Source organism: Stegodyphus dumicola, chromosome 1 (genome assembly GCF_044657685.1).
Source record: "Stegodyphus dumicola isolate Sdum_Otavi_A_Nest chromosome 1, ASM4465768v1".
Taxonomy (NCBI): Eukaryota; Metazoa; Arthropoda; class Arachnida; order Araneae; family Eresidae; genus Stegodyphus; species Stegodyphus dumicola.
Genome location: NC_140768.1, coordinates 125,239,770 through 125,261,244, shown reverse-complemented (window position 1 = coordinate 125,261,244; position 21,475 = coordinate 125,239,770). Strand labels below are relative to the sequence as shown.

The window sequence follows — 21,475 nt, the reverse complement described above, 5'->3', positions numbered from 1 at the left end:
CTACTTTGTAATTCTTCCGTTATCATTCCTGTGCAGTTCGTACCTTAGCGAGTTTCAGGCATTCACACATTCGATTTGTTGGAAATTCGTAGGCTTGCTTATGACATATAAGGAACAACGTTACAATTTATAATACATTTTTGAAACGTTACAATTTACATTACAATATTCCTAAAATTTATATGTGCAAGGAACAGCTTTATAAATAATAACAGGAATTACATAAGCATTAAGAAACAACATTACAATTTACATAACAACAATATTACAATAAGACATTTTTGCAGCATTAGAATTAATAATAAGAATTATAACAATTAAGGAACAGTATCCTGAATTCAGACTTGAGTAAAAAAGTTGATAATTGTTGTTTTCTAACAGAGTTTTGGTTTACACTTACTACTTTTATCCTATATATTTATTTCATTTTTGTATTTTCTGCAGACGGTTTTCTTTTATGCTTATAGTTTGCTATAATAATTTTTATACTATTTCATGATTAGCAAATTTAATTTTTTAGGCAGGGCTTGATTATTTAAAATACAATTATACTCAATCTAAAATGATATTTTTAATGTGTAAGGTGCTAATATTTTATATTTTTCACCACTTTTCAAGGCTTTGATCAATCGAGGGGTGAATCTGGATCCCGTCGGAAAGTGGTCCAAAGTCGGCTTGGTGGTGTACGATTCGCAGGTTCCTATAGGTGAGCATATTTTTTCTGTTTCATTTAAATTGTTTTTGTAATAAATGAATGGCCACCTTCCACCTTTTTCTAAACACCTAAAAAGTTTTACTGCTTTTTGTTTGAAAAAGAATTGCATCCAACATGAAAAGATATCAATGACAGTTAAGAACTTTCATTTGTGTTTGATATTATAAAAATGCATTTGTTTAAGAATTCAAATAGTTCAGAAATGGGCCACTTGGTACTACTGTTACTGTTCATTATGATTTTCATAAAGCATAATGGCTTAGATAAATGTAAAAAAAGTTATGTATACTTGTACAGTAAAAATTTACTAGTATTTAGTTGTGAGACTTAGTTCCCGGCCCCTCAAAAAAGAAAAACGAATACCAAAGTTTATTTTTTCTCTGTGTTTGTGACTGTTTCTCGAAACAAAAGATTAAAAAATTTAGAAAACATTAAGAAAGATGTATTAAACTGTAAATTAAGCATCAAGCTTTTCGAATTAAAATAAACAATTTTGCGCAAAATTAGTAATTTGTTCCTTTTCTATATTTTTATTTCAACATAAAGTGAGATATATTTTTAATGGACTGTTTGATTTAATAAAGGTCATCAAGGAATATTTGCTAAAGGGAGCAATACCTTTCTGGAGGATTTTTTTGACTGAAACAACAAACTTGTATTTACATTATCATTGTTATGATAGGATCAGAACTGGTCAAACTACCACTGTTCAACAGTCTAATCCACCACTGAAGAAAACAAAATAATGAATGCACCGTACAAATGTTACCTTCCTTCTGAATGCAAGATCACTTTTTTTCTTTCTTGCAGCTTCATAAATAGGCTGTTCTCAGAGTGTTGCCATTCAGGATAGCATAACAATTCATTGATTTATCTTTCAAATTTAGTGAGCTTGTAAATCGCTTAACTAACTCAGTGATTCGAGAGCAAAACATGCAGTTCTTAATACAGGCTTTGTATGGAGTCCTTGAAAGTCCTTAGTTGTTTTTTTTGGGGGGGGGAGGGGATACATACGAACCTATTTTATTCTTAGGATGATATTACAAAAGTGAAGGTAAAACATTGATAATATCTTTAATTGAATTTATGCAATTCCCATTAGTCCTTAATTTTTCATGGTCCTTAAAAGTATTTAACTTCCATGTGCAAAAATTTTTACGAATCCTGTAATAATTTAATTCCTGATTTGTGTGTTCGTGATTGTAAGTGCTGTGTTACTTGTTATGGTTTGAATCCTGGACAGTGCATAAACATTTGTAAATGTGTAGCATCTTTGTGACATGTGGGTACTTAAAATCCATTGAACCAAAAACTTTGTCAAAAGATTATTTGTAATGGAAAGTACTTGGATACCATCCTTATGATGCAATTGGTTTGAATTACAATGGATTAGGTAAGTTTTAGTGTTAATTACAAGGTACTCGAGGCTTTAACCAAATGACAAGCATACTCATCCTCTTTCCTATGATTAACTTGGAATTTGTGAACCAGTTGTTCTTGGTGGATAAGTTACTATCAGCCATGCACTATGCAAAATACCAGATCTTTTATTTATACTTCTTGCAGTTTTGTAAAGGGGAGTGTTGCCATTCACAAAGTGTAAAATTCTTGAATTTGTACTTCTGATTTAATGAGTTTGTTATTTGCTTAATGATTCAAGAGCAAACTGTGCTGTTCTTAAATCATGACACTTCAAAGAATGATTAAATTAACCATTTTAATATTTTCAAATATTGAGTCACTATTTTGTCTAATCTCTAGTTTATAATTATGAAGCTTTGAATATATAATTATATTTTTCCTGTAGGTGCAACTCCAGAGTATCTTGCTGGGCATTACATCCTGCAGGGAGCTGCTTCCCTGTTACCCGTGATGGCACTGGCACCGAAGGAAAACGAGAAAATTCTTGACTTATGTGCTGCTCCAGGGGGAAAGACAACCCACATAGGTTAGTACTCTGTAAAAAATTATCTTTTCAAATAGAGGTGGGATGAATGATATCCTTTTTTATATCTATACAGTTATTATTAATATTATTCACTTATTTATAATTTCAGCCTTTACAGTAACTTCATTCAGTTTCCTAACCAGAATGCGAATCAGTCTGATAGTATTAAACTGAGGCTTTGGGACTGTAAGACAGAGCATGTTTCTGCCTTACACGGTGCATGTAATATGTACAAATAATCATACAAAGCCTTATGTTAATTCCTGACAGCTCTGATTAGTTGTAATTATTCAGCTTTGCATTATCGCTGCCAGCATTTGAATTTGATATGCCAGTTAAAATTTCTGAGCCAGCTTAGATTAAAATTTAATTCTGTACTCTCTGTCTACTATTCTACATTGTAAGTTAAAATTGGCTTTAAACATTTTAACTAATTTAAAATTTTTTCTTATTAAATACTTATCAAAGCATGCATAAATAATCTTACCACAATGGAAAAAATTCAAATTTATATTAATTTTCTGTCTGAAATCTAAAGTTTGGTGCCTGTGGTTCATTTTTATAGATTATACTTTGTAATCCACGCATATTAGCAACTAAAGATTAATATTTCTGACTGTCATTTATTTCAAATAAATTTAGTATGTTTCATTAATTGGTAAATAACTAATTTTAATTTAATTTATAAATAAATAAATAAATAACAAAAACTTTCAAAATGGAATGAAATTTGAAAATAAATAAAGAAAACCAAGTCTCTTTTACTTATTAGATTTTTCTTTAGCACATAAATTAAAATACATATCTTTGCCTGCAAATATAGTTATAAGCTTCATTATTTTTAATAAAGTTTGAAGACTTGCAGAAAACTTAATTAATTAAAACTTAATAGAAATTATCTTTATCACTAATTGTAGATGATCGTCAGTCAATCGAGTGATTGCCTTTCATGTTTTATGTTTCAATGTATTTACGAAACATGGGGTACTAAATTCTGTCCAGAAAACTAAAATATTTTCTTATTTATATTTTAATTCATTATTCAGCTATTTTAATTAGTTTTATTCATATTTAAAAGGTGTTTCCCTTTTTGACAAAATTAGAAAGCAAATCTTGCCTTTTGAAGTATTCTTTGATGAAGAGTTAAGTTTGAAAATCAGCAGTTAAATGTAGTTAATTTTGGTACTACATTTATGTATGCAGAGTTTTTATTGAAGAATTAGCCCACCAGTGGCTGAGCAGTAAAATCCCCAAATATTGTTAGTTTAACCCATGTTCAAATCTCTGCTAATAAGCCTGGCTTGTTTACAAGTTTTTGGCATTTTCCCCACATACAACTTGAATGTGAACCAGTTTAGCTGAAAACATCTCTCCTCACAGAATGCTTTGCTGTTATCTGAATAATAAAAGATAATATTGAATTGTTGTTATTGATTATTTTTAAGCATAAATATTATTTCTGTGCAAAATATCAATGAACAGCTGTGTGAATTGTTAGCTGTTGCTTTGTTTCTGAAAATTTTATTCAATTTTTATTATATTTTAAACTATGATTTAAATACTTTTAGCTGCCCTAATGAAGAACACAGGTGTACTGTTTGCGAATGATGCAGTGAAAGACCGAGCGAAGGCCATTGTTGGAAACCTCCATCGCTTGGGCGTGACGAACACCATAGTGTCCATTCAGGATGGACGAAATTTTTCAAAGGTGCTTATGATATATTATTTGATATTTTTATCTTCAGTAAAAAATGTTCTATGTGAACCAAGTAAGTCTACATCCTATCTGGAAGTTCAAAAAATCGAAATAATCAATATATTTTGTGGCTTAAAGCTCAAATGAGTTTTTTTACTTTAGAATTTTTTTGTGTAATTTACTATATTTTAGTAAAGATTTTTTACAGCTAAATAAACTTCCTAGAGAAAAAATAAAAAAATTAACTAAGTTAAACAATGAAATTAGTAAGTGTTTGCATGTATACCAAATTTTATGAACTTTTGTTTTTATGAAATCTGCTAAAATTATTATCTCGTATGCGTTTTTTCCTCACTTTCTCTTTTTTATTGCACTGAAATTGAACAAGAATATTTTTTTACTTGCTCAAAATAAAATTACTGTTATTACATTTTAAGTCTACTGAGTGATAAATTATTGACTTTAATTTATTCTAGCCCTGAGGGAGGATATGTTAAGCATGAAAGTGGTTTAAAAGAATTTTTTTAGCATAAAAATAACTTTAAAATTTTTTCTAGCTAGGAATATGAATTCTTTAACTGTACTCAGACGCTAAAGAATTTAACATTAAAAAATTTCCAGATCATTGAACTACTTTTTTTTTTTTTTTTTTTTTTTGCCAAATTGGACAATTAAATTCTAGTCGTTTCCTCTGCTTACATGAGAGTTTACCTGGTTTTCCTCGTGTGTGACGCAAATGCAAGCGAGTTTCTCTTACAAAGCCCTCCACAAAGACGTCTTTCCCAATAGTCAGATAGTTGTAGTGTGCTTTGCTGTAAGCCACATAAAGCAAATTAAACAGGGCAGAATCACTTATTTTATCCAGTTTACTAACAAAAAACATTAATTCGGCGACATGCAAATCTCATGTATAATTTTAACTAACATAAAAGTTATATTAGTTCACATTATTAAAAATTGTATTATTTTAGAAATATAACATTAAAATACATTTTTACTTTCATCTGTAATGTTTTAAAATACCTGTATCTATCATTTTGAGAAATTTGTATAGCTTGGTTCTAAAATTTTAATGTGAATGCAAAAGTTATCATAATTTTATTTGTTTAATTTCTCATTTTTTTACGATAAAGGATTTTCCCTTTCTGTTTGTATCAAAATGTTCAGCAATGTGTCAGTTTTCTTTGTGAATTAATTCATTTTATGCTTTTTTCTCATTTTTTCATTAGTTAGTTTTTTTTTTTTTTTTTTTTTTTTTTTTATGTCTTGTAAACAGTGAAATTGATTTTCAGTTACATAGGTTCTTAACCAAATGCTTAATCTTTTTATGTCTTTCTTACGACACTAAAATTAAACAAGATTTTTTTACTTAAAACTGAACATCTATTTCCTTTGTTATTACATTTTATAGGTTATTGGTTTTGATTTTTTCTAGGTCTCAGTGGATACATTGTAAAGCGTGAAAGTAATTTCAAAATTTTTTAGCATAAAAATAATTTTTATATTACTTTTCTTTCCTGGTTTTATAAACTAATGCTTTAATTAGCATATTGACTTCCACTGGATAGTTTTTAGCATTCATGATTAAGGCTTGTATAAGCACATCTGTCACAGAACTGCTGATTTAAAAATGGGGGGATCTTAATACTTGGAATAACAGAAAAGAAAAAGTGAGAAAGTAAAAAAAAAAAAAAAATTATGTGTTCACTGAAATGTCAAAAATCTATCTTTTTACTAGTCTTAAAGGGCTATTAGTCTCAAAACATGATTTTGCACTTACCGTATTTGACGGCATATAAGACGCACTTTTTTCCTAAATTTGGTCTCAAAAAAGTTACCTGCGTCTTATATGGGAATTACAAAGGTTAACTTTTAATACTGAATGCTATTTTTAGCCCGGATAAAGTTTTAGACACGCATAACATTTTCTACATCTGCCATAATTATTTTGCGCATGCGTGAAATATCTGTTGCCAAAACGCGCCAAAGTTCGAAGCTGATGTCGAAGTTCAAACAGGTTCGATGGTGACATTACGTCTATGGAACCTTTCCTTCTTTACATAGACTTTCTTTGACTCAGCCGACACACGTGTCAGTATCAGTGCTACTCTGTATAAACGTGTCGGTATCGGTGCTTAAAACTATTTGTTTTTAAAAAAATACCCTGGAAAATATGACTACAATAAACAAGATATTTATTTATTCATTATTGAAATTTACATATCATGTTCAAAATAGCTTGCCGTTTGTTAATTTTCCTTAATAAAAATATGTTTGGTAATTGCATTCAATGATTGTTTATTTGGCATTTACGAAATGTGAGAACTAAAAGAACCACATTTTAAGTTATTGTGGTGGACTATTGAAACTTTTTTTCCTTCCTTCTAAAAACGGGTGCGTCTTATATGCCGTCAAATACGGTATTTACTTTTCACTCGGGTTTGTTGCCGTCCATCAAAATGTAAGATATTTATCTTTCAAATTAAATCTCTCTGTTACTGATCAACAAACTAAGCTATTGAAAAGCAATATAAGCAGTTCTCAAGAATATTATATTTTTACATTTTCAGACTAATTTCAGTAAAAATGCATTGAGTTCATGATATATCTAATTAAAAACATATTGTATCCCCCCATTCAAGTAGTGTGCAAAATTAAATTTTTAAAATTTTGCGTGCATACACATGCAACACAGTGTATGAAATTTAGCACCAAAAAATACCCTACACATTTACATACAAACATTTCACTAATCGAAATAATAGTAATAATAATAATTGCATTTTTACATCACTCTTCTTCCCCCCCCCCATCGCTATTATATGTGTTCGTTAAAATTTCAGTGGTATTTAATGCGTTCACTTGTATTGTATTGTTTGTTTGAAGAAATAAAATCACATAGACCTGTTAATGCAAGTAGAATCATATTTAAGTAATGGAAACAGTATAAATTTGGATTGCATATATGCTGAATAGTTAAATTTTAAAGATAGAAGAGAAGAGATTCAGTGTATACTCGTCCAAATGTAGCATTCATTTATTAATTTATTTCTGATAAATCTAAACAATATTACTATTACATTATTATTTTAGTAAATAATTGTTTTCATATATATTAATATTCATTTGTATAATTAATTTTTAAAATTTTAATGTGTGGTTTTAAAAATAGTGAATGTTATTAAAACAGTTAATTTTGATGTAAGAGTAAAAAATAAAAGCCGTGCAAATAATTCATGTAGTAAAAAACTGTACACATCTATAGTCAAAAATTAGAGGGAACACTACCCATGTCTGATTTTATTTTTTAAGTAATTAGTGAGAAAATTTTTAAAAAAAAGTTAATGGGTTTGTTTAATTGATATTTGTGTATATCTAATACAAGTTTAAAATATGTGCAAAAAGGGTATTTATTACAGAAATAATATCTGTAATTTTATTTTGTAGACGATGGCAGGTTTCGACAGAGTTCTGTGTGATGCTCCCTGCAGCGGAACTGGTGTTGTTTCCAAAGATCCCAGTGTGAAAGCAACAAAAGTATGTAATTTAGGGGGAAGAAAATGCATGGGGGAAGAAAAGCTTCCTATTGTTTTTTGAAAGTATTGCAAATATCTATCTCTCCTTTGATTATTATTACAAATTTAAGTACTGCCGTGTAAATGCATGGGCTGTTTAGGGTTTTAGTGAAAGGTAATGTCATAACAAAAGCAGATTACAAAAAGGGATTGAGGGAGTTGTAACTATGTAATGAACAAAGGTCGAGAACTTTTGTGTATTTGTTTTTATTTACTATTATTTCAAGATAAATATCATGTGTTTTTTAATCATTTATAAAATGCCTACATATATTGTGTCTGTTTTAGATTATTTGCTAAAATTTCTTTGTGCCGCTGAAAAGGTAGCTTTGGGGGGGGGGAGAATGAAAAACATTCTGTGATGTAACGGAAATATTGTCCAATGGAAATACACTCTTATACAAAAATTTATGAATGAATAAAATGCAATATAAATCAAATATGTGCCAGATTTTAAGTATTTTGTACATTTTCACATAAGTGCATTGATTCATTTTGAATGTTTAAAATTTCAATTAATAATTTTAAGTAATATTCTAGTATTACTTAAAATACTATACTACTATTATATATTACTATATATTACATAATTACAAATTTTATTAGAAATTTACACCTACCCCACCCACCCCAGAGTTACCACACTACCTGAAAAACCGGGAAAAGTCAGGGAATTTAAATTTTTTAGTCAAAATTTGGAAAAGTCGGAGAATTTCATACAGCAATTCCCCAAAAAGGCGACTTTTATGCAACTGTTGGAAGTGATCACATTCTTGGTGAATTATTTATTGCATGAGTGTCATTCGGGTAGCTGGTGTAGAGCCAATCTTCACAGTTCCAATCAGATTGTCTTTTAAAAAGGCAAGCAAGTTTCCAACAACTTTGGTTTCCAGTAACCTCAAGAATCGAGAAATTTGCATGGATATGTGCAGTGCATGTACAACGAAAGGAAATACCTTCCTATTTGTGTATAAAACAAAATCCATTTAATCCTAAAAATATGGTACACATGGAATTCGATGGTATGATGAGCAGTAAACAGGTCATTTTGGTGTTGGCGACAATTTTCAAAATTATGCCGAGGCCATACCATATACTAGGAATTTACCACAAAATCTTTTAATATAAATTTTAAAATTTTCTTTTTCTCTTCTCTTTTTTTTTTTTTTTTTTTTATTATTATTATTATTATTATTATTATTATTATTATTATTTGTCACTTTGCAGTAAATTAATTTTTTTTAAATAGTAATCAGTGATCAAGGCTAACCAATTAATATAATTATATTCACCAAAATATTGTTGATTATTGTAATTCAGTTTTTAATCTTTAAGTAATTTATTTTAATATTATTCATATCATTTAATGTGGCTTCTTCCTTCTAAATATATTTATTATTAGTTAATAATACTTTCAAATTTCAGGCAATTTTCTTTGGCATACTCCTGAAACTAATTCCAGCAGTATGATGACATATCATCATAGAATTTAATGAACATATTTTCATATTTTTTGCTCATGTGTGCTGCTAAATAAATATAAAATACTGGAATTTACTTTAAAATATCATTAAATAGGTTTCTTTCTTTCGTTTAGCTTCAAAATGTGTGCAAAAAAAGTCATTTTTTAATCCAGATTGGGCAGATTCTAATCTCAATCTTCAATGGAGAAAACAACTCCTATTTATAGTTATAATAATAATGCTTTGGGGATAAGTCATACGTAATTTGCAAATTTTTGTATTTTCAAGTGATTCCATAATTAATTTACCTCTCAGCACAGCCAACGTGCACTATGCAGATAGACTGGAATTTTCTTAAAACACACCTCGTTAATTGGGAACCCTGGCTTTCGTTTGTCCATATTATAGTTGGCTGTCTGTAAATATTTATGTTTAAAAATCAGATTCTCAGTTTGAGATCTGAATTATGAAGGATAAAACTGTAATAGTGACAACTGTTTATTTACAACTATTGGAAAAGCAATACCTTTGTGAAACTTGGACTTTTTCTAATGTAGTGAGCAGTGTTGTGCTATTCCCGGTGATGTGGAAATCAAGGTATATCTTAGTAATATGTGTTCTGTCAGTGATGTGAATAGACTAATTCTATTGTATGACCAATTTGTGGAACATTTCAAAAACAAATCACAGAAATGGTTCTATCAACTTAGGCATCGAATCTTACTCACAACAGCTTAAAACCGTGCGATGTAAAGGAGAAGACAGGATTTCTGAGCCCAGCGGAGAGAACAATGCAACTGCAGATTGTGTAAAATAAACTAGAGCATCATCCTGCAAAATAAGGATTTTGCAGAAAGTGAATTATATATAGTAACATTTATAAGAATAGATAGAAAGTAAACAGTTAGATAAATAATTTATTTTTCATTGTGATAATAATAATTAAAGTTCTAAAACTTTATAAAATATGCATTTCCTAACCTTGAAAATAAATTAGTCCCGTATAAATAAATAAATATAATCTGAAGCTCACTGATGGCTAATCCATTACAACAATTTTGATTCATTTCCAGACCAAGAAAAGCATCTTTCCATGTTAAATATTCATCTAGCCTTCACTTTGCATATTTGCAAAAGAATTATGTCAGCAATAGTGTTAACTGTGCCATTTTCTGATTTTTGAAGTTAAATGCAAAGTTTTTACATAAAAATATCAACCTAATTAAACAGTAGCAAGATACAGTATAATCATTTTCAAAGATAATGCTGTGTCTCAATTTAGAAATTTTTTTAAAGTTGGACAAGAACAAATCACACTGTACAAATTTAGAGCAAAACATAGGCCTAGTGAATCTCCAGCAGAGTTGAATGTCACAAAGACGAAGATAATGTTAAAAATGTCTGGAGGAAATTATGACCAGGTTGGTTTGCAGCCACACACTTTGACAGCTAAGACATTTTTTATTTGCTTTAGTATCTCTATGCAAAGCGTTTAGCTAGGAAGTTAACAAAGAAGATGTGGAAAAGTTATTGCAGTAACCTAAAAGCTAATTCCTCAAAAAAGGACTACAACAACTTTAAAAGCAGCAAAAAAGGGCAGAGTTGTGAACAGAATTTCTTCAGAAGAAGAGGGCAAAAAGAAAATTCTCCTAATTATTTAATCCATGAAATTTGTTGAAAATGATTGAGGTACAAAGTTTTCACATGACAATATTCCTCCAATAAACCACAGCATAAGTATTTTCAATGACGTCAGCTTTGCTTGAGAAGTGTTTTAAAATGTAGCTATAACGACAGATCGCGACAAATTTTGCATGAAACGAAGGTGCAGCGAGTCTCAGAGTTGAGTAATATATAAAGACAAAGAAAAATTAAAAGAAGGTGTTCCCTAATGTTTTTGTGAAAGGGAAATTTCTCCACATTTTCCTCATTAGTCTCCACTTATGGCAACCTCTCTTTTTCATACACGAGCAGTAAAATTAAGAGGTCATTTATTTTATCTGCTTAATGCTGTGCTTGTCTTTTCTGTCTTATATTTAATGATTTTTGTTTTGATTTTGTCCGTTTATGTTTGATATAATTTTCATGCACAAAATTACCATTTTAAAGTTTAAATAAGTAATCACCTCTGATCTAGGAATGAATTGATCCATTTTACAGTAATTCCTATGAAAAAAATTTTTTATATTTACAAGCATTTCAGTAGAAGAACAGCTTTGAGCAAAAATTAAATTCATGAACTGAGGTTTCACTGTGTTAAATATATCCTGAGTATCGATAAATAAATATTTCATCAAGAGTTTCATAAGTGAAATAAATGCCTTTCTTAAGTTTATGTATTAATCAAATGCCGTCATTTTTTAGGATGAGAAAGATATTTTACGTTGTGCCACAATTCAGAGACTGCTTTTGATGTCTGCCATAGATTGCACCAATGCAAATTCAAAAACTGGAGGGTATATTGTTTACTCCACCTGTTCCATACTGGTAAGTATTAGTAAATTGTACATGTGTGTTTTTGAATGCACGCTCATTTTGCTGTAATGTCTTATATTTTTATGGTTCTAGAATTAAATCATTTTTAGGTAACACATTCATAGCCTCCTCCGGTTTTATTAAGAGACTTTGTATTTTTCATCATACCTCCTGGTTTCTTAGTAGATCACTTAATCTGTATTTGTAATTTTTAGCCTTTATTAAAGAAAATGTTTCTCACAACGAATGAAATTTATTGCATTATTGAAAGTTAAATCTGACAAATTCCATTTCCCTATCTGTAATGATTTTAAGAATAATTTTTCTTATTATGTTTTGTTGGTCTAATTAAATATTTTATTTGAGTTGTCTTAATCCTCTGTTGACATTTGTAGATTTTTATATGGAAATTCAAGCTGTGTTTAATCAGTAAATATTTGTATTTCATTTTGTTTACTTAAATTACTTAATTTATTCACACAAATATATATACACTGCTCGACATTGAAAATGCAACACCAAGAAGGAATGGTCAGAAAGTGATGAAATTTGGAAAAAAGACAGAGACAGCAAGCAGCAATAAGTTATCTTTATTTCAAAATGATAGTCAGAATGCAGAGCGAGAACAGCGTCGTCTCAGTAGGATGTAGGACCACCGCGGACGACGATGCACGAAGAAACACGTCTAGGCATAGAGTCAATAAGAGTGTGGATGGTGTCCTGGGGGATGACTCTCCATTCCCTTTAAACCATTTGCCACAGTTTGTCTTCTGAACAAGGCAGGGGCAGAGTCTACAAACGGCGTACAATCACATCCCACACATGTTTGATTGGGGACAGGTCAGGAGAGTACGGTGGCCAGGGAAGCATCTGTATACCTTGTAGAGCATGTTGGCAGATGCGAGCACTGTGTGGTCGGGCATTATCATGCTGAAAAATTGCATTAGGCAACTCATGAAGGTAGAGGATTGCCACCGGCCGCAGTACATTATCCAAGTATCGTTGGGCCGTCATAGTGCCCTAAATACGAACTAGAGGTGACCTGGAATCGTAGGCAATACCTCCCCAAACCATTATGCCACCTTGTTGTGCGGTGGGGCGTTCCACAGTTACTGCTGGATTAAACCTGTCTCCACATCTACGCCACACACATATGCGCCGACTGTCACTGGATAAACAGAAGCATGACTCATCTGAGAACACGACATTTCGCCATTCTGTCATCCACATCGCTCCAGTCTAAACGTTGGTGTCTATGCTTTGGGGGTCAATGGCAGTCTTCTTAACGGATGCTGTGAGTGTAGGCCACGTTCAACCAATTGATGGGAAATGGTTCTGGTCGACATGGGAACATCCAGAGTATCTTGCATATGCTGCAGAATCGCAGTACAAGTGACTTGCGGGACCGCCACAGCTTGTCGGCGGATGCGCTGATCCATGCATACTGACGTCACTCTGGCTGCACCTGCAACCCTCCTTCTTCCCATGTTTGCCATAGCTGATGCACCATGCTCGCATCCATGTGAGTAACAGCTGCGATTTGACGTAAAGACTAACCCGCCCTTCTCAGTCTGATCACCATACCCCTCATAAAATCGTTTATCTGCTGGAAGTGCCTTTGTTGATGGTGGCCTGGCATTCTCTCCTAATACACGTATCCTCCGGCATAAAACCAACTTTCTTCGATAATTTGTCTGGCAGAAATAACGACACGAATATTGCCCATTCTGCACGTTCCTTCCCTTATATGTTACTTCACGTGTATCAGAGAGCTGCGCATTTCACATCATTCGCATAACTCAGAGTATTTTAGAGTAGACACATAAAGTGCGTCTTTTCTAAAATTTGCATAAATTTCTGACCACTCCTTCTTGGTGTTGCATTTTCAATGTCGAGCAGTGTATATACATTAATTATTATTTTTATTTTACACTCATGTGCACAGTTTTAGAGAATTTGCACATTACATTGAATTTCTGAATAGACAGATTTTAATGAAATTTGGTATGAATATACATTTATAACAGAAAGCAGTGTACCATTCAAAAGTCATTTTATGTGTGCATAATTATCAGTTAAGCTAGTAGTGCGAGAATGTCCAAAATCCTCATTGCACAAGGCCATGGCATTGTTATACTGAACTGAAAATGAGCCTACTATAGGGTATGGTCACCTCTCACAGCCAAATAGATCATGCAGTGTGATAACATACTGGACTGTAGGCAGTTGAGGAGTCCCTGCAGCAGTCGATCGCACTCCTGTAGCAAGGTGGTTTTCAACTTTAGGATGGTTCTTGGATGGGAATGATGAGATGAAATTGCCCTTCCGAGAGCATCTTAGGCATGCTGTATAGGGTTGAGATCATGATAATCTCCTCTCTGTACCTTCTAACAGTCAAGGAGCCATTGTCAACCATCACAGATTTAATGCTGCCGTCCAATATAATGCCTGCCCAAGCTATTACACTTCCATCATATAATGATCCTTTTCCCTGATTTGGGAGGGATAGTATCATGCTCCAGCCATCACAGATTTAATGCTGCCGTCCAATATAATGCCTGCCCAAGCTATTACACTTCCATCACATAATGATCCTTTTCCCTGATTTGGGAGGGATAGTATCATGCTCCAGACTCTCTCCAGATACAAGAATGCTAAGAATCAGTATGCATACTGAATCTTGGCTCATCTGTAGGAAGCATGATGGTCCACTTAAGTCTGGTCCAATGTGCTTATTGCCTGTACCATGCTAAATGCACTCTCTTGTGTGCGACAGTGAACAGGACACAAGCAACAAGTTTTCTGGCATGCCGTCCTATCTCATGAAGCCTTCGGGCAACTGTAGTCTGTAAAATTAAGGTTCCAGTGGCAGCATACAGGTCACATGAGAGATGTGAAGCTGTAGTAGCCCTGTGTTGTCCTGCTGAAGCTGCCCAATTACAATCCTCATTCGTCTTCTTGGATCCAGTGACCTGAAACTGTTTCTACAAATTGCAGATGATACTAGGCATTACCTTGAACTCTGTAGCCACCTGCGTTTGTGATTGGCCAAACTATAATCTATCAATAATTCTTCATCTTATTAAATCATTCATATGTCAGTGGCTTTTTATTTTACTGTATACCTTATAAAATTTATCCAACTCTTGTGAGGAGCGCAGTGAATGTCGTGAATGAGTACGAGCATACAAATTGCCAAAAAAAACCTCGTGTTTACATCCCCTCCACAGGCATGCATATGTATATTTACGTAATCAACTCTGAATTTTTCCATAATTCTTTAGTGAAATAATTATTACCTGTGGCCTTGAACAAGGGTGCTTTGAGACGGCTCAACTGCATTGTATGTACCCAGCAAAGCCAAACATTAGCCCAAATTACCACCCAGCTGATTGAGAGTTCCAGTTGTAGTCTGTAAATGGACCATGTAATGCTCGCTTCACCTTATGGGCTTCAGGGGCCATAGACCCAGGAGAGTATCATTGCTCAATGCATGCCATTGGACTGCAGGTCTTCCCTAGCAAGAGAATGGATTCTAGAGGACTGGAAACGTGTAGTAAGGTGTGATGAAGCTCGATTCCAACTGCTTTAACACTGACAGGAAGCTGAGAATATGGTGTCTGGCTCATGAAGCCATGGATCCTGCATGCCAAGTTGGAATTGCACAAGGCCATGTCGGCTCAGCCATAATCTGAGGTATTTTCTCTTGGCAGTAGTTAGGATCTTTGTTATTTGTACCAACCATCCCTCCCAAATCAGCGAAAAGGATCATCCTCCCAAAGTGCATGCGAACTCCACTTTTTTTATTATTATTATTTTTTATTATACCTTGTAAAATTTAAAGCACAAGGAACAGATGCATTTCAATACAGTTTAAAATGATGATACAGGTTTCCATTCTTTTCTGTCTTTCAGTTTTCTTTTTGCAACAACATTTACTGATTGCTCAGCATAATATTTAGTCTCTATTACAATTATATCCTCTATTTCATCATTTATAAAAGTTTCATAATATTGTAAAATACCTGAACTGCCTTGAAATGAAATATTAACTTTAGGCAATAATTTGAACTGAAAACGGGGAGAGCAAATATCTGGGACATCCGACACAATTTTGTTCCATTGGCACCCTGATAAAAGTCACATGTGATCGTCATTATCACTCTGTTCAAATTTTAATACCAGAATCGAAAGCATCTGAAAATGCTGCCTTCTGAATCACTTCTTCATTCTTCAAGACTTAAATTCTCTTGTTCACTTGCTACTCATTATATGAATAAAAAGGAAAAAATTACGAAAATTCCCTGAAAATGAATATTTTAAAAACATGTTCTAATGGGGGAAAAAATATTTTAAATTTATATGCTGCTGTTGTATAGTCAAATTACAATTATTTGCTGCCATATGAGAGTCTGCTATATAAATAAAAGTGATATGGGCACGATAAAAATTGGAATTCCCATGACTTTTTATTCCAAAAGTGTTGCTCATGTGAGATACATGCACAACAAAATTTATTCGAACCAGCTGCCCATATGAGAGGTGGGCACAAGACTAAAGGGTTAATCTGGTTGATTTTTCAAAAGATGCATTTAAATCATAATTTGTTTAAAAATATTGAATGTTTTTATGAAATTGTACCAGCAGGCATCATTAAAATCTCTTTTTTTTAGTCCAAAGGGGCTTTGTCCCTGAAGGACTATTGTTTTCGTTTTGCTATTTTGCATTGAATCACTATAAACGGTGAATCACTTTTCAAACTGTTGCCACCAAATCTTAGAGTCTTGATTATATTTGAAGAAATTAAATAATGAAAAATCTGCATAAATGTATGTATATGTCCCACATTGTGATAAAACAACGGTACATAGAGCCATCGAATTTTGAATGACGTAATACTCCTGCGAATATGGGCATGTGGAAGACCAAATTTGGAATTTGTTTTATTATCGATTTCATATTTTGTAAAACTTTAATGAATTTTTGAGTAACAAATTCAACGATTTAAAAGCGAGCAATGGCAACACTCTACAGGGGGGGAACCTTTTTATCTGTGTATCGGAAATTCTAAAGATAGGCTCATTTTAAAATTATTTTGCAACATTGTTATTGAACTGAATTTTATGGTTTAAGTGCAAAGAACATGATATTTAATAAATAAAGGTAACATGCAAAACGTTAAAAAAACGCCTCTTTGGACATAATTTAAAATCTGAAACCTTTCAGATTTTTTGTTTTCTTTTATTTTTTAATTATTTTAGCTAGTGTCTTAAAAAGAAAAGCCTGTAATTTGATAATATAATAGTGAATGAAATGTTAAAAATTTTTCTGTCTTTTTTCCCCCCACACATTTTAATGAAGCCAGAGGAAAACGAATGTGTCATCGATTATGTCTTGAAAAAGCGCAGCGTGAAGGTAGTACCCACCGGCCTGGATTTTGGAAAAGAAGGCTTGGCTCGGTGAGATAATTTTAGCTATATTTCATGAATATTAATAGTTACAGGTCATAAAGATACCCATGTAAACGTAGTTGCTAATTTTCCCAATGTGTCATTACATCTCTCACTCTCCTAGCAGATCACCAATATACTGGATTTTAATTTTTATCGTCAAAGATTTTAGCAATAAATGAAATTTTTCGTACTTATTCCTCCCCCAGCTTTTTATCTCTAGGTTCAGAAATTTGTTTAAATATTTACATTGTTTTGCTCTTCTTCTGTTGTTTATAGTTTTTCCATCCTACAAATAAATTGGTAAATTGTATTCCTTCGATTATTATTATTTTTAATCTGTGGATTCAGTTTGTATTGCCATTTCAGCCATTTTATGGTTTAAAATGTATTTTATGCAAATTCTTCATTCAGCTACTCAGACGTGGCAGGTGTTTTCTCACTTAAAAATCATTGCAAACATGTGATTTTGACCTTATTTCTGTTATTTACGTTACAGCTCATCATTATCCACTGCTGATGTATTTTGTCTTTCAAAATCAGATTATTTGTTCACCTTTTTTTTTTTTTCTTTCTTTCATTGTCCCTTTTGGAAACTGTGATTGAGGCTCCTACCATGTGAGGTACCCCAAGGGCTTTACAAAGCAATTGAGCTGGATGTCTGTATGACTCGCTTATGATCAAATATCACTTCAGTATGTGATATTAATATTACTATGTATTCTTAGTGGACTGTAGATTTCTTTTAAAAAAGTAATATTGGTAATAGTTACCACTAGTATATCCGTAACTACTTTTCATTTGCTATAGTCTAACTGTAACCATATTTCTTGAAAATTAAATTATTTGCATAATTTTCTCCTCTCAACTTTCGGACAATAAAATTAATTATGAAAGGAAGGAAATAAGTTATTGAATTTAGGAACCAATCTGTGAGCACATGCGTGGGATTTGTTTGACCACAGCCCCATTAAAATGGAATGCTTTTTTTTAAACCGTGATTCATTGTCACTTCATTTCTCCAGTAGTTGTCATCCAGTAGTTGTCTCCAGTAGTCACCTTTAATTTAGTCAGGCTTCAAATTTCTAGTTTTTATTCATTATATAATTACTTAAAATATTATTATATGATCCTGTCAAGCCCCCACACACATCGTCGGGTAAGTTTAGATTTCTTGAATTGCTAGCTGAATTTTTTAATTGGATTTTTTTCACCTTCGACTTTTTCTTTAAAAAAATGTGGTGTAGTCATTTTAAAATACAAAATGAAATTTAGGAGTAAAAAATGTCCTATTTTGGGTCTTTATTAGATGAAGTTGAAAATGGTGATTGTGAAATAGTAGACAGTGATGATGAACTAAGTGGATATGAATTATTATCAAACAATAAATAATCTCACTAATTTTTTATATTATTTTGTAGAATTTTATTTTAATTCTGTTCAAAATATTAGAAGATGTTCAAGTAGTAAATCATATATGAGCAGAAATTTTAAAATATTTTATCTAAAATAATTATATTTTAATATGGAAAATAATAAAATTATCATTTAATAATGAAATTTGTTGCAGTTTAATGTAATAATTTGCATATATTTTTACCTTAAATATCAGGACTTCAAAGAGAAGGGCTGGATTATAGAACTTTTCTCCTTGAAACAGGAAATGCGGAGTAATGACATAGTGATGTTGACACTGACTGCAAAGGCACAATTCGCAGCAAAGAAAAAAAACATTTTTAATTTGAAAAAACTGTGCATAAAAAATAGCTTTAATTTAGAAGAGAAGATGTTATTATTGTAAACATTTGCAAAGCTTATAAAGTTAATTTTAAAATAATAGATAAAATACTGTGACGTTGCGGATGCTCCAGTTGTAAGGGAAGTAACACTGGTATTGGTGATGCATCAATTTTTATTCATAGCACATACCACAGATACAACATTTAATTAATACATTTAGAAAACTTTAATAAATATTCGAGCTGGTGACACAATTAGAGACGTTAACGGAGATGGCACTCATCATCACTGGACGAATAAAGTCTCCACACATCAGCTCGCTGGCGGAGCTTCCCAACTCTCTCCGACAGGCATCCGGCCAAAAGTCTCTTCTCTTTACACATGTTCATTACTCAGTTACATCGTTGCCATTCACAGTTCTTTAAAATAAGTATTTAAAAAATTATAGTCCTCATAGTGTGAGGAGTCTGCTAACGAAGTTCTCTCTAGTCGAGAGTTCAGGAGCATTCTTTATAATACATTTTGTTTTCTTAAAAGTTGCAGGTTTCTGTCCCCTGTGCGTTTAGTATTAAATCATGAAGGAAAAAATATGACATTCATTATCTTTTCTTCATCTGCATACTAAGTGGGAGAATTCTATTACTCTTTCTAAGATAACTATAGCCCACCAGCGGCCGAGCGGTAAAGACGCTGAACACTGGTAGTTCGGTCCGAATCCCACGAACGGGCTGGCTGCATGGGCGTTTTCGTGGTTTTCCCCATGTTTAACATGTACGAGCCAGTTTCCCTTAGAAAGTCCTCCATGAAGGCATCTCTCCCTTTAGGCAGATAGCCTTCGTGTGCTTTGCTGTAATTAAATAATCCAATTCAATCTAAGATAACTATAATAAAAGCTTTTTCACTTGTTTCTCTTACGATTTGATATAATAATAGGTATTTCAAAAATAATTGTCTAACTTATACTCACTTTTATACACATACATTACATTTAAATAAATAGAAGATCGTTGTCTTAAGTTTGACAAAGTAATTTTGCTCACGGTATCTAAAGAGAATTCCTTAACCTTCCAAAAGAGTAGTAGCAAAGGAGAAAGCTATTTTTCATGTGAACTCCCGCCATCTGTAGCTACAGAACTTAATTTTGCCAAAGATAGATTGTATTTCTGCAGAAGTCCAAAAACACAAGTAAATATATCTTCTCCTGTGGTAGTACCAGGCATCGGTATTAGTTCCAGTAATTCCTCAAAAATGTTAAAATTCTTGTCACAAGACCGAAGAAACACTGCTAATTGAGCTTTGCCACTAATGTCCGTGCTCTCGTCACAGGCAATGGAGAAACTTTCAAAACTAGATGATTTTGCTTTGATCTGATCACTTAAATTCGCGGCTAAATCAGTAACTCTTTCCGCAGCTGTATTTCGAGACAATGAAATTGATTGAAAAGCCTTCACATTTCCAGGACAAACAATTTCTCCAGCTTTCATTAGGCATTCCTTGATGAAATCACCATCAGTAAAAGGCTTTGAATGTTTAGCTATTAACTCGGACAAGACGTAGCTTGCATGTACCGCTGCTTCACTTTCTTGCAATACTTTACTAAACATGGACTGTTGCTTTTTCACTCCTAACTCTTTCAACTCTTTCAACTTTTCTTCTCTCATTAATCCTTCGTAATTGTTACATTTCGATTTGTGTTGTTCGTAATGACGTTATATAATATTAAACTTTACATTAATAGTATTATTACATATCAAGCAGATTATTTTATCTTTTATTTCACAGCAAAAATATTCTAATTCCCATTTTACTTGGAATATTCTATGTTCGTCAGCAATTTTTCGTTTAATTTTACTACCACTTGGTTTTGATATAGACATACTGAATACAAAAGGCTGGAATAAACACGGTTAATGTTAAAAAGTTAACAAAAATTTATTCTTTCCACAAGAGATAAATCAAAATGCTGAAATATTTCTTCAAAAATATTCTAACAATATCACAAAATGTCAAACGTTTAGCAAAAATCAATTCAAAACGGAGAAACTAATTCTATCTCACAGCGAAATCGCTACAAATCAATCACAGCATTAAGTAAACAAACAGTTCGCTAGAACTACAGCTACTACTGAGATGAGTTGTTTGTTCTCGGCTTTTATAAGCTTTATAATTAATTTCTTGAATATACTGGAAACATCTATAAATATCTGGATTTTTGTGGATGGCAAGAGCAATTACGAGATATTTATTTATTAGGTATTAAATGCAGGCGCTGTTCTATTTTTAACCTTCCAACGCAGCTGTCTTTTCAAAAATCGTCTGCGTTGCTAAGGCAACATGAAGCAAATCTAATTACAATTCTAAATTAAAAAAAAAAAAAAAACTAAATAAATAAATAACTATGAAATCTGTAACA

General features: G+C 32.2%; 2 protein-coding genes across 2 annotated transcripts in view; one reads left to right on the top strand and one right to left on the bottom strand.

Annotated features, from left to right (window-relative positions):
• The window catches only part of LOC118198461 (acetylcholine receptor subunit beta-like 1), a 316,357-nt gene that overhangs the window by 250,828 nt on the left and 44,054 nt on the right, over positions 1–21,475 (bottom strand). The gene's annotated exons all lie outside the window — the stretch shown is intronic.
• Positions 1–21,475, top strand: part of LOC118204698 (28S rRNA (cytosine(4447)-C(5))-methyltransferase) — an 87,404-nt gene that overhangs the window by 64,402 nt on the left and 1,527 nt on the right. Inside the window, exons 11-16 of the mRNA XM_085820126.1 lie at positions 619–706; positions 2,523–2,663; positions 4,232–4,371; positions 7,807–7,896; positions 11,762–11,884; positions 17,234–17,331. Of these exons, the coding sequence (XP_085676252.1) occupies positions 619–706; positions 2,523–2,663; positions 4,232–4,371; positions 7,807–7,896; positions 11,762–11,884; positions 17,234–17,331 (680 nt within the window). The remainder of the gene's footprint in view (positions 1–618; positions 707–2,522; positions 2,664–4,231; positions 4,372–7,806; positions 7,897–11,761; positions 11,885–17,233; positions 17,332–21,475) is intronic.